The sequence below is a fragment of the Pteropus medius genome, unplaced genomic scaffold, assembly GCF_902729225.1.
Source record: "Pteropus medius unplaced genomic scaffold, Ma_sr-lr_union100, whole genome shotgun sequence".
Taxonomy (NCBI): Eukaryota; Metazoa; Chordata; class Mammalia; order Chiroptera; family Pteropodidae; genus Pteropus; species Pteropus medius.
In genome coordinates, this window is record NW_024349796.1 from 1,243,188 (window position 1) to 1,257,820 (window position 14,633).

Here is a 14,633-nt window from a genome sequence, read left to right on the forward strand (position 1 = left end):
TTGTTCAGATTGTGGTTTGTGTGTGCTACTCATATTCCAGCCTGGCCTGTTTTCCTAGGAAGAAGGACCCACACTCCTCAGTTACTTCCTCAAGCCTCTTTCCAAATTTCCTGACCCTGTGGGTCTCCTGATTGACACCCTTCCCCTTCCCGCTTTCCACCACCACAAAAGAGGCAGCAGTGACTCTAACAAAGAAAGAGGAGTTCCACAAACCTTTCTCTTTTCTCTCAATGCTCAGGGATACTTACTCTGTTTAGCCTTTAATACCTTTTATTCCCCCCACCTCCAATACTATAGAGCAATTTAGCCTTTGGAAGAATTTATTTTATTGACTGAACCTCACTGTAAGTCTACAGTTTTTCTTTTCCTTGATACAGTTGTATCATTACTACTGCCCTTACTAGATATTCTTTAACACAGAAGTGAAAGGAAAGTAGACAGCAACTTTGCATAAGTTGGAAGAACGCAGGGAAGGTGGAAAGAGATTTAAGAAGAGGTTTGTGTTTGTCAGAAGGAAATCACCTTCGATGAAATCAAAAGAGCTGTAATTAGTGAGACATAAAGGAGTCCAGAGCACTCCCCCCGCCCACCCCCCCACCCCCCGGAAAGGAGCAAAGAACGTGACGAAAAAGGTGTGAAGTCCCACAGTTTTCTATGCCAGGCACCAAGTCATACTGTGAGCCAAGGCAGCGTGATTGCTGTTGAGAAAATGATGACGGCAGTAAAAGCAAAAGTCGCCACAGATGAGTGTATAATGACATGCAAGCTAGTTATAGTATCATACAAAGTATTTTCAGTGCCCTAAAAATCCTCCGTTCTCTGACCATTTATACACCACCCCCAACTCTGGTATATTTATTTCGATAAAATAATTGAACATAGATTTCTTTATCAGCCTTCCAGAATATTTAATATGTGAATTGCTTTGCAAAAATTAAATTTGAAAGCTTTCTACACACTTAATGGTTTAAATAGGGACTGACTAATGCTTAAAAACCACCATCACCAGTCTACAGAAATTGAATAATATGAAGTAAGTTAGGTGGTCTCAATGTCAGTGAATGGTGAGAAGAGATGCAAGCCTTGAACCACAGGATTATTTTTAAAAATTACATAGGTGCTTAGATGCTAAGATGCCTTGCAGAGGAGTGAAAACTGGTGTCAAGTAAATGGAAGAAAAAGCCTAGGGTCCCTCTGTGCCTATACCAGGCCTGACTAACAGGCTGGGTGCAAGGCCCTCTCCTTAAGCCCCACACCCACCAGGGTGCTCCTGAGCACCTACCAGGCCTCACATCGCAGAGCTCCTCCAGTCAAGAATCCCCACTCCCTGCCCCAGACGTGCCCTCATCCAATGCTGTGATTCCTCTCTCCCGCTCAACTTTGTACTGCTGCCTTCCCTTCCAAAGCCTTCCACAGTGTTCTCTGGATCCCAGTTTCATGATAAGCAAAATTTTTAATGTTTTCACTTTACTCATTCACTCTCCCCTCACACTCCTGGCCTTAATGTAAACCCGAGGACAAGGACTGCCTGCAGCCTTCTTCCACAGTTCAGGTGTCTCAGGACTGGGAGTGGCCGTGCCGTATCTTTACATTGCAAATTCCTGTTGCCCTTTATTCTCCCTCTGCGTGCAAACGCTTTGAGACCTGTGTCATCTACTAACACCACCTTCTGTCTCCTCCACTGTTACCATCAACCAACCTCTGGACCTCCTCTGTCCAGTATCAAAGACTTCAGCACTGACACGTAATCTCTTTTTCTGTACCCCAGCCCTGCCATCACCTTGAGTGACTATCAAAGTTCACATTGTTGACCTTTCCAATTCTCTAGCACCTTGAACTCCATGCTTCTAGTTTCCTGCACATCCACTGTACGTCAGCCTCCAAATCCCATGACTGCGTCCTGGACTTGGACCTTGTCATCCCAGAGAACTATCCCATCTAAGAAAATAGTGTCAAACCTGAGACCCTCCGATTAAAAACCTTCTAACTTTGTAGCTCTTTCATTCAGTTGCTTCTGCTACATTTGTTCTTCACAGGGACCTCCTACTTGTTCATCAGCCTCCTGTCTTCCTTCCGTACTACCCAACTTAGCTGTTGTTGTCCATCAATTCATCCAAGTAATATCTTCTATTCCTTTGTTCTCCATCCCATCCACATGACCAAACCCCACCCTGCTTGATGCCAACAGATTTCTTCCTATTGGGAATCCAGGCTGTTCAGTGCTGTAAGAAAAAATATAATAAACCTCTCATTTAGGTGCCACTATATAAATTCTATATAAATTCATGGTCACCATCCTCAACAGAATCTTTAATCCTATACAGCCACACAGAGCTCAGGATCTGGAACCAGATTGGATACATTTGAATCTCAATACCAACCCAGCACTCACTAACTGTGTTACCTTAGGTGAGCCACTTAACTTCTCTGTCCCTCAATTTCCACACCTGTAAAACAAGATAATAAAAGTGTCCACTTCCTATGGCTGCACTGAAGACTAAATGAGTTAGAGCAGTGAATGGCACATAACGACCACTTCATGGGGATTATGCATTATTATTATTATTTCGGTAATCAGATTTCTCTGCTTCATCCTCTCTAGTGGTTATCTCACACCTTTGTCACTCGCCCCTTCTTCCTCCTGCTGCACTCACTTTTATTTGGTTCTTTCTCACTCATTCTTTTAGTCTCAGCTTAGATTTCACTTTTTTCCAAGATGTCATACTTTGTCCCACTGTACCCCCACCCCTACCTTTGGATTAGTCTCTCCTCCCTGCTGTCCTAGCTGCACCTCCCTCCCTGCGCCCTCCATCGCCCTGTGTTATAATCGACTGCAATGCCTCTGGCAGGCCTGAGTGTACCTTGCTCTCTGTTGTAACTCTAGCACCTGACACAGAGCTGGCACACAGAAATAAATCACTTTATATGAATACTATTTTAAAAAAAGGAAGACTCAGACAAGACCGTGAACTCCCCGAGTAGGGCAATTTTATATTATCTTTGGATCAATTTTAATACCTCGCAAGAAATATTGTAGTACTTAAAAATCAAAAAATATTTTTCAAATAATGTTTCCGTGTCTCTTGAAAGTTTTTTTTTTTTTAATTTCCAGAAGAATCCATACTCTTTATCAACTTGCTTCTTCTCTGCATATCAAAATAGTCTCATCTTTCAAAGTTCAACTCAAAAGCCATCTTCTCCAGGAAGTTTTTACCAAGCCCCTACTGGTTATCTATTGCTGTGCAACAAAGCGCCCCAAACTTAGTGGTCTAAAACAACAATCTATTAGAATATTTCAAAGTTCTGTGGGTGATCTGTCGTGTGGCTGGGGCAGCAGTCATCTGAATGCTTGGCCGGGCCGGACATTCCAGATGGCACAGTCCCACAGCTGGAAGTTGGTGGGTGAAGAGCTTGGCAGAGGCTCTTAACTAAGCAGCTGCATGTGGCTTGGGCTTCTCACCGGCAGCCTCTGTGTCATTACTCTTCTTACATGATAACTGACTTCCAAAAGGCAGGAAGCCATCTAAGGACTGTGGCTGGAAACAGTTTGGGTATCACTCCTACTACATCTTATTGATTAAGGCTATGAAGTCCTTCTTGGATTCAAGAAAGTGGAGAAATAAATTCCATCTCTTGATGAATGAATGTCAAGGTCACATTGCAGCAGACCATGTAAGATGTGAGATATTGTTGTGAGCGTCTTTGAAAAATGTAGTCTGTCTCATCTCTCAAGGCAAAATTAATCCCCTTCTTGTATATTCTCTAGGATTTTATTTCTTTCTTTTTAACATTAATTTCTACCTCTGGGCCCAGGATGATTTTGCAACGAAAGGTCTCCACCTATATGCACCCAAAACTTTGGGTAAATGGAATAACATTATATGACTCAAACATATAATTACTTTAAAGTGTATGTAGATGTTTTGTGATTAAATTTCTTTCTTTTTTTTTTTTAACCAACCCATAATAGAAACTCAACTAATATGGGGAAATCTGTACAATTTTTATGTGAAAAAGTGGGCCTTTATGCTCAAAAGTGGTTGACTAAGCTTTGGCTGGTTTATATGTTTGTCTCTTTTAAATAAGTTAGGTGCTACCGAGCACAAGGACTTAGTTTGATGGCCTTTAGATTCCTAAAGTGTAGCAGATTAAGTTACACAAAATAGATGCTCAGTAAATGTTGACTTGGTTTGGTTACAAATTTCACTTAAAAAAGTAGTCTCTACCATCTACTTATACATTCAGCAGGTATTTATGAGACATTTACTATGTCGCAAACAATAAAGACTGGGCATAAAACGGTGAACGAAAGCAGCGTGCAGCACAGTGAGGCGAGATGCCGATTACCGAATTCTCATGAGTGTAAACTTTCAATCATGATCAGCTCTTCATGTAGCTTCCTAAGGCCGCCTTAACAAAGTGCCATGAGCCAAGCGGCTCTAAAAGAGCAGATATTTATTGTCTCCCGGTTCTGGACGCTGGAAGTCTAAAATCAAGGTGTCGGCAGGGTCGGTTCCTTTGGAGGCGGCGAGGGAAGGACGAGTCCCAGGGCTCTCTCCCTGACTTGTAGATGGATCTCCTAGTGTCCTCTTCACACCATCTTCCCTCTATGCACATCTCTGTGTCCAAATTCCCCTTTTAACAAGGACATCAGTCACCTCGGGTTAGGCCCACCCTAATGACGTCATTTTAGCTTAATTGCCTCTGTGATAATCCTATCTCTCAACAAGGTTACACTCTGAGGTACTGGGGTTAGGACTTCAGCATACGAATTTAGGGGGCTACAACTCAACTCTTAAGGCTTCTCAAAGGGAAGGTCCGTAGCGGTCAGAGAACTCACAAGAGGGTGTTTGTCGTCGTCAGAGTGGCCAAGGCAACGCTTCCTAAGGGAGGGCGGCTGAGTGGGGCCCGCGGTGCGTGGGCATTCGCTAGGCAAAGAGAGAAGGGAAGAAGATTCTTGGCCACAGAAATGACACGCTTTTCCCCTCCGTACAACCTAATGAAAGACGGGTAAGAAGATGGGGGCAAAAGGATAACACGATCAGATTTATACGTTTAAAATTTGTTAAGAAAATGTGACGCTTACAGTGATATCATTTTACTCCACAGAGGTTTATGTTTGCTTTCTATCTGTGGCCATGGTTACCAGCAAGCCCAGATGAACATAACTTAATCAGAACTAGAGATGATTCCTAGACAGGGCCCTACTCCTAGGATGTACCTGTTTACAGTTCTGACACAAATCCTGGGGGTTAATCCTGAGCAGGAAGTCAGGTGACGGTCCTGAATTCCAAATTTTGTCCTTGTAGCTTCATGTGTCTGTCAAAAATTTTGCTGAAATTCTCAGGCTATCCTGCAAACAGTAGACATCCCTAGGCACAGCTCCCAATGTCAGGTTCATCTTTCTGTGTTTTCTTTTCTTCTTGGCAGAGGAGTTAGTTCAAATGACCTATTTTACCATTACTCTTGTGGAGAACAAATTGGTAAAAGGACAGGTGAATGCTAGTAGAATAGATAGAAAACTTGGCATTAATCAAACATGATGATTATGATAACTAGGAGCAGAATGGCAAACAGGAAAAGAGATGGATAAATGGAGAAACATTATAGGGTACACTTGTCAGAACTCAGAATGGATTAATATGGATAATGAGGAGGAGAAAGGTGCCAACAATGACTCTTATGCTTCTAGTTTGAGCAACTGGACAGATGGGATAGTTTTCACTGACATAAGGAATATGTGCAGAGGATGAACAAGATGTGAAGAAGGATCACATGTTTCAGTTTGAATCCGAGATGCTTTGAGACATTCAAGAAGCTACATCAATTAAACATCTGTATGCAGAAACTCAGAAAAGAGTTCTGGGTAAGAGATCTGTAAGTTTTCACGTCTCCATGGATGTGGAAGATGGACTAGGTAGAGGTTTGAGAAACTCCACCATTTAATCGTCTTTCTTTGGAAAGGTGAAAGAGAGAAAGAAAGAATGGCCAGAGATGTATGAATAAAACCAGAAAATGAAGAAAGGTTACTACTTCAAAAAGAGGGCTGGTTAATAGCATTGATTGAGTGCTGCTAGATATTCAGGTGTGATAAGTAAGGATGATCTTGCCAAATTTAAGTCACTAGTGATGAGACAGCAGGTAAATCACTGCAACTTATATAAAGCTATTAGGAGAGCAATCCTATACAGCTCTGAGAGGACAATAGACAAAAATTCTTGATAACTTCAAAGTAGGAAAAGACTTCCCAAGCAAGTTATCAAGGCATTACCAATAATGGAAAATATTGATAAATGTGACTACATTAAAATAGTGTCTCATCCTTAAAAGATACTATAGGGTTGAAAAAGGAAGCCACATAACGGAAGATGATATTTGCAACATTTAAAAACGACAAAGACACTGTACTCAGGTCTGTGAATAACTCAAAGAACAATTAAAAGAAAACAAAAAAGACAACCCAATAGGAAATGGGCAGAAGACTTTACAGGCTCTTTACAAAAGAGGAGATCCAAATAATCAATCAATATATGAAAAAGTGTTCAATTTGTATAGGAATCAGTCATATGCAAATTAAACCACACTCCTCCCGACCTAACCCTCTAACTGCAATGTTTAAAAGTTTGACAATACTAAGTGCTGACAAAGATGAATTCCCAGAAGCTGCGGGTTGGAAAACACATTAGTACAAAATTTTGAAACACTTGGCATAATAAACCTTTGAGCAGAGATTCCACTTCCAAGTGTAAAACGCTAGAGAAAAATTATGTCCATATGTGCTAGGATTCATGTACAAAAATATTCTTCACAGCATCGTTAATAGTATTCTCCAACCGAAAAAGAACTCCAATGTCCTTCAACAGTAGAATGGCTAAGTAATCTGTGAGATTTCATGCAAAGAAGAATTATACAGTAATGAAAATGGATGAACTGGAGTTTATGTGCAACCATTGGATGAATTTCATAAGCATACTGTTGTGTTAAAGAAGCAATATGCAAAAAATAATAATAATACACAAGGATGTCTAATTATGTGATTCAAAGGCAGGCAAAATGAAACTATATTGCCCAGGGATGTATACCTAACTGGTAAAACTACAGAGAAGCAAGGATGGGTTATCACACAAGTCAACAACGTTTACCTTTTGGCGAAAGCTTGGGGATTGTTATTGGGGAGGAGGCAGGGGCCATTTTGGGGGAGTGAGCAATGTTCTACTTTTTGACCAGAGTGGTGCTTATATGGTTGTTTGCTTTCTAAATATTCTATAAACTGTATACGTTTTATGATCTTTCTGTATGAAAGATATATCTCACTATAAAAAGGTAAAAAAAAAACACCCTACCTCTAAAATTATACTATTTAATTGTGAGTTATTTCATTATTTTTGTAAATGGTGCCTTCTAATAAATCGGTGTGATAACCAAGGCTATTAGAAGTACAGCCATACAAGATGTTATATTTTGCTGGTAAAAATTCCCTATACTAGTGGAATCAGATAAAAATATGAAAAAAATTGCTTTGATTTTAGGTCGGATCGTTAAATGCATGTTTCCTTGCAAAGAGGAATTTCCAAGTTGATGTGTATGAAGCTAGGCAAGGTAAGAGAATACTGAAAATTGTGAGCTATGGTTCTCTTTCTCTGACCTCTTTCTCTTTAGATTTTAAAAAGGAATTTTTTAAAAAAGAGAAACTGTTAGAATTTTTAAACCTCAACTATCTAAATTCATTTAATACAAATTTACTACTTTTAGTATTTTCTTTAAAAGAGTTAGCAAGTTCTATTTATTTGGTCCTGATTCCACCAGTTTGTTCAGGTGTTAGATGCTCATCCCATCTCGGGATGTGAAGAGACCTGCGTAACATGTCTACTTCTAATGCCTTAGATGTCCGAATGGCTACATTTGCACGTGGAAGAAGCATTAACTTGGCCCTTTCTTATAGAGGACGACAAGCCCTGAAAGCCATTGGCCTGGAAGATCAGGTACCTTGTTAATGCATTTTCTTTATGGAAGGTAATACCTGCTGTTTTTCACAAGTTGCCTGGTCTTGATTTTATCCTGGTTCAAAGCGCTATTGAATGCCAAGAACCTCCGCACGAAGACTCATTCTATAAAGTTTTCAAACTTTTAAATTTGGCGAGAGGGTGAACATTTGACACTCAAGAGCCCTGGAGGATGCAGAGCACGAGGCATGAATTAGGGGAGGCGGGTCCTGCAGCCCCAGATGATGACTTTTCCCAAAACAGGCTCTCAACAGGACGGTAGATCTCCGCTTTCTGAAAGTGTGATCTGAGATGACGTTAGGATGAGACGAGGCAGGCAAACTCCATTCTTTTGACTATATAGGTCAATAATCTCTTATCCACAATTCTATGCTCCAAAAAGCTCTGAAAGTAGAAAGCTTTTCATCAGGCATTCAGCAGCAAATTTGACCTGATGTGAGACTGTGTGTGGCCTTAAAAAAAAGATCTCATGAGATGTGACTATGTTTTGCTACAAAAGTATCACGTTTGATTACGAGGTGGTGCCTCAGACACTGCTGGGTGCTATGTGACATCCACATGGGCACTATGCAACCACTCTAAAATTTAAAAACTTCTAAATTCTGAAACCAATGGGCCCCAAGGTTTTGGATAAGGATTGTGGGCCCGTAGTGGATATTCTTCACAAGGCTTCGATGTCACTGAACTTCTGTCTATCATACAGTTTGAAAATGTGTATTTCCCTTGATAGTACTTTTGTTGCCAATGTGTCTTTGAAACGGTAATATGTTAATGTAAGTGCCATTTGCATTTTGTAATTTTTGAGGTCTGTGTGTAGGAACACACCACACGAGTTTCCAGGAGTCCTGGGATTTACGCCCTGCGTGTTGCTTTCTTTTGTGATCATTAGAAAATCACTTAACCTCTTTGACAAAACACCATTTTCCTCAAGTTTAATGTTTGATTTAGACCTGATAAACTTTAAGTCTATTTCTAAATCTGAAGGTTAAAAAGAAGCAAAAGCTAAAATTTTCAGGAACACAGTTTTCATTAAGTCTCTACTACACTGTGCTTCCATTGCCCTTTACATTATTTTTTTAAAATATTTTAAAATTGTATTTTAAAATTAATATCTATCTTATTTGCATTATTCCACGTTATAGTAATGGAAATAGGTATTTCTGGTTTTATTTCAGATTGTATCTCAAGGGATTCCCATGAGAGCAAGAATGATTCATTCTCTTTTAGGAAGAAAGTCTACAATTCCCTATGGGACAAAATCGCAGGTAGGTTTTCCTCGGAGACAGAGTCTCTTTTGGTTATAGCTGAGTCCAATATCTAGAACTGGCCACTTCCTTCTTGGCCCTTCCTTTCTGCTCTAGCCCTGTCTTTGACATTGCATGCCTCGGTCTGGAATTTGAGAACAAGTTCGTTCATAGGAGATGCCTAAAATAGGGCCCAGTCCCTAATAAACGTTCGGTAAAAGTTAGATGTTATTGTCATTAGGCTGGCTTTTGTCTTTATGCTTTGCTTGTACTGGACACCTTTACCTTCCAGTCTCCTTTCAATTGCATAGAGAAAATTGCTGTCTATTTATTGTCAAGCATAATATGCAAGAACAACTCTATATGATGTTGCTCACACAAAATTTAATTGTAATATAATGTATAGAATAAGCCAGAAATGCTTTCAGTATTGTATAATTTCTAAAACAACAGAGTTCAGATGGTGACGTAGAGTTTATCAAAGAAAATCTATTATCCTGCTTCGTTTTTTTCTTCCAATCTTTTGCAAAGTAACATATGGAGTTGGGCAAAGTATGTATTTTTACCTAGTTATACATTCTAAGTTTGTTTCTAGGAGAGAATGAATGAACCAAACATCTATCCACAGGAGAAAAACTCCAACTTGCTTTATCCAGTAATGTGCCATTTTATTAAGTGCAGTTCATATTCTTCTGAGTCTGACCCTCTGCAGAGTTCCCGCTGAGGGTAAAACAACGCTCGTTAGACAACCCTGGGATCTTGTAAAATGCAGTCTGACTCTGTAGGGCTGGGGTGAAGACTGAGGTTCTGCATCCAAACACACCCAGGTGGTGTCCATGCTGCTGGTCTGTGGACCGCGTTTTGGGGAGCAAGAGACAAAGCACACATGCTCATGGGAACAGGACTCTGAGTGTCAGGAGTGCACGACTGTGTACTTCAGAGAGGGAGCAAGCTTTAGTTTTCAGAGACGACTTCCTAGAGAAAGTGAAATCTGAGATAGACATTTTGTTTAAATCTTAAATTGGCAGTGAGAGAGCATCAACCCAATGAAGTGAAAGTCCATCTACGGAGAGAAGTCGAGTGAGACCAGATCTCTAAAAATATCCAGGTGTGTACTGGGCAAATGCACTTTCTCATAACAGAATCTCGTAGCGATCAACAACATTCGCTTCATCGAATCCAACCACCTTGCTTGACAAACAAAGAAAGGCCTCATGATCATGTGAGCCTGACACCAAGGGAGAAACGAGGCAGGTTTCTCAGGCAACGGCACATGGAGCGTGATGCAGGAGGCCCTCGCCACTGAATTACGCTGTTTCTTTTACAAAGTTGAGAGTGACTCAATAATCGTTCCGCCTTTTTCTTCGATTAATATGGAATGTGTGAGGAAACCATCCCCTCAGCCGAGAGTGAACCAATAAAACATAAATAGACCAAAGAGTGAGATATGGTTCAAAATATGAGGAGAGCTATATGAGGAGAGTCACTTGGACCTGAGGCTAAAAGGTACCCATGCCACCAGAGCTGGAGAGAGAGCAGCAGCTTCATCTCCAGTGACTCCCCATGAGGATAAAAATGTTGGCGGGAGTTTCCATTTGGGTGCCTTCAATACATTAGAAAAGGGAAGTAATGATCTCTCCCCGATCAATCCTGCTATTTCTCAATTCTTAAGAACTGAGTTAAGGCTAAATTTACAGCCACCCCTCTTTCTTTGGTTCGCATCATTACTTTTATGTCTGAGTCAAACGTGGGGGGCTCCTTCTTCTTTAAGAACCATGGAAAATTGCTGTTCCCATGAGCATGTGTGCTTTGTCTCTTGCTCCCCAAAACGCAATTCCACAGCCTGAGGAAGTCTAAAGCCCTCCCCATGATCCCAGAGTTTCCACGAGTCCCCAGGGAGCCTACCCTCTGTTGGCTTCCACTGCCTCTCAGTATCTACTCCCTCTCAGTATTGGCTTTGTACTGTGACGGTCAGACGTGAAGTTCAAGTTTTTCGCTAATTTCCACAAACAACATTCACTCAAAAGACACATGAATATTCTGAAGACCTGGGGGTCCTGGAGGGCCCACATTGTGTACAGAACAGCAAACAATTTAGAAATCCCTAATATGCACAATTGGATCTCCAAAATCCTTTCTGAGCCCCTTCTCTGAGCCTCCCTCCTCCAGCTGTTGCTTTCTTGGCCCGTTCTCTCTTGCGGTGCCCAGGCTCTTCCTGTCTTGCTGGGTACTCCCATCTCCTCTCCAGGTTGCCCTGGGAACTATCAAAATACTCTCTAATGTACAGAGCAGGTCAGAGTTCCCCAATTCTTACTCCTCATCACCCATACCCAGAATAGAGAAATGGTGCTTCCTTTACTAGGGAACATTCTCATTTGAAGGCATTAAGGATATAGAATCTAAACATTTTTTTCTAATGTATTAGAAAAAGTCAGCACTGCAACTATTGTCTTACAAATATCCAAAGGAGATAATTCAACTTCCTTAAAATTATATTATTGTTGTTGTTGTTGTTGTTATTATTTTGGTTCCAAGGGATATTTTATAGCTCTTACTTTTTTAATTATACTTGTTTCTCATAAGATCAACCTTTTAGAATAGGTATTGGAGAAGTGAGACTTGATGGGAGTGATTCTAACTTTTGGTTATGATACAATGCTACCAAAAGATATGGAGCAGACTAGACAGGGACATTTTCTGGTCTTCCTGCAGGAGCCATGTGTCTGTCAGCTCTCAGATGTCAACCAAGCCTGATTACTGATATGGAAAGAATATTTCCCCATGTAAATGAGACTTCATAATTAAAATGTTTCCTAATATACTTTGAATAACAAGTATAGATTCCATTGACATGAAGTGATTAATGATACCAAAGACTGGAAAACAGAAGTGGGAGGCAGAGAATTAAGAGGTCCCCTTTAATTTTAATTTACATAAAGACACAGAAAACTCTTCTGCAGGCATTGCCTCTGTAGCATGACCAACTTATTTTTGTACCAAATATAGATCTGTTAATTTTAAATGTCTACATTTGAATAAGGTAAAGTCATAAATTAGCATATTTGTGTTAAAATGTTGTACCATAATTTGGAAAATTATATGCTAAAAACTTTTAAAGCAATAGACTCACTCTGAATCATAAGGCTGCGTTATGACTTTCATGGGCCCTAGGTAGGCTTTTGTGGGCCTCTTTCCCTATAAAACAATAAATATTAAAAATTAGATTTTACGAATGCATTGGTGTAGATATACATAATCCAGGCTAGATTCATTCTTATATGTTCATTTGACTTATTTTTTCTTCTGCTTTGAAAATAAACTAAAATTAAAACATTTTTATCTACCCTTAAAAGTATGGTGGGCCCTAGGTACTGTGCCTGCCATTCCTCACGAACAGTTGGCCCCACTGAATTGACCTATAAAGTTAGAAACAACCAACACATGTTCCAGAGAAAGTTGATCCTACTCCTACCAGCCCCTCCCACCATGATCACACACAAACACACACCCTTTTATATCGAAGTGAAGGCCTTCCAAGTTGTCTCTTTGAGAAATAGTACATTTATTGTAGTGATCCTATCATTTCTGAAGTTTATTAAACAGCTCAATTTGGACACCTAAGATAAAAATCTGATATTTATAATTGGTTGAAACAAAACTATCTTAGTGAAAATAATATTTTCCTATAAGAGAATAGTTTGGTTTTTATAGTATCAAACTTTGAAAAAGCCTGTGTTTAAATTTAAGCATCATATTATATGTTTTTAGTTAAAGTGCTTATTTTTTTTAAAAGGCTTCTAGCTAAATTGTCGTAAAACTAAGCTTGCCATCGTCTGCTAAATAATGAATATTTCCTATTTTTGAGTGAATAACATAGAATTATATTTGTCCATTCTCCTGAGACAAACAGTACTTACTATATTTTTCTTGCAGTATATTCTTTCTATCAGCAGAGAAAATCTAAACAAGCATCTTTTAACTGGTAAGTCCAATGTTTTATTTACCAGTTGTCATTTTGAGTGAAGCACATGAGACTAATCTTATCACATGATTTATTGGGATTTGTTTACTATTTCTTTTTATGGGTTATTAAAAGCAAGACTATGTACAATACCAATTTCTTCTTGAAAAGTACTAGTGATACATCCTCTGGCATCTTCATGTTTTCAGTGAGTCAAGTGAAAGTCATTGGTTCAACAAGTATTGAATTCCTGTTGTCTTCTAAGCTCTGGAATAAATGAGTGCTCACTCCTCGATGAAGGACTTACAGTTTAGCGGGACAAGAGATATACTCTACTAATTTGCAAAGTGACATGATTAGATTTGCATTTTAGAAAAACCAAAAGCAGCAGTGTGGAGGCTGATAGAGGGCTGCAGTCTTTAGGGTACTGGGATAACCCCTGTGTGCAAAAACGAGGGCCTGGACTAAAGCTATGGCAATGGGGTTAGAGACAAAGGTGCAAGTTCATAATATCTGTGGGAGACCAAATAGAGGATGTAGGAGACTAAGAAAGAGGAAGGTGTAGAATACAAAAACCCTGAGGTTTCTAACTTGAGTAACTAAAAGACCTACACAATAAAGGAACACACCCTGGCTGCTAATTAAGTTTGTAGCCTGGCTAATCCAGACAATCACATCCCATGTAGCCTTTGATCATAATAGTTTTTTCTCCTCCTCAGCATTTGTACCGAACAGATTCACTCTGTAAAACAAGCCACTTAAATATTTCTCTTGTCTTCTAAATCAGCCCGTCTCGATACAGTCCAGCAGTCTCTGATCTTTGGAGAGTGGTCATCCATGACTTATCTGTGTTTCTCCATTGTCCCCTACCCAAAGCCAGTTGGCAATATTTGTTTTGAGTTTAATTGAATTGAACTGGGAGAAAGAGTGATGAGGGAAGTTACTCTAATGATTCACCAGGGGCTTAAGAAATAAGGCTTAGTATTCTTAACTCAGTTTCTTTACTTACATTTGTAAGACCGTCTTTTGGATGGGTAGATGGGTGGGGTGGGGCTAGGTGGCTAGATTTATTCATGTTGATCCTAAGAAAGTAAATACACTACAAAACAGCTTTTAAAAAGGTAGTATAGCTGACCTAAGACATCTCTTTGTAGCATCCTCTGAATGTATTAAAATAATAGCAAACATACATTCATGAGACACCAGACACCATACAAAGAATTAGTATCAATAATCTATAGTGTGACAACTTGAATCAGAAGCCTCTAGGCATGGTATGAGAAAAGGACTTTGGCTGAACATTTCCTATCATAAATAAATCTTAAGTTAGAGGCAACTTTTAAAGTATGCAATGCTTGCTTCTTTCCCAGGGTGGCCAAAATTACAGCAATGTAAGAATTTGCATAACAGAAATTGGAATGTTGG

General features: G+C 39.7%; 1 protein-coding gene across 1 annotated transcript in view; it reads left to right on the forward strand.

Moving 5' to 3' along the window:
* KMO (kynurenine 3-monooxygenase) overlaps positions 1-14,633 on the forward strand; it is a 41,210-nt gene that overhangs the window by 10,585 nt on the left and 15,992 nt on the right. Inside the window, 4 exon segments of the mRNA XM_039883204.1 lie at positions 7,530-7,599; positions 7,885-7,982; positions 9,179-9,268; positions 13,181-13,229. Of these exon segments, the coding sequence (XP_039739138.1) occupies positions 7,530-7,599; positions 7,885-7,982; positions 9,179-9,268; positions 13,181-13,229 (307 nt within the window).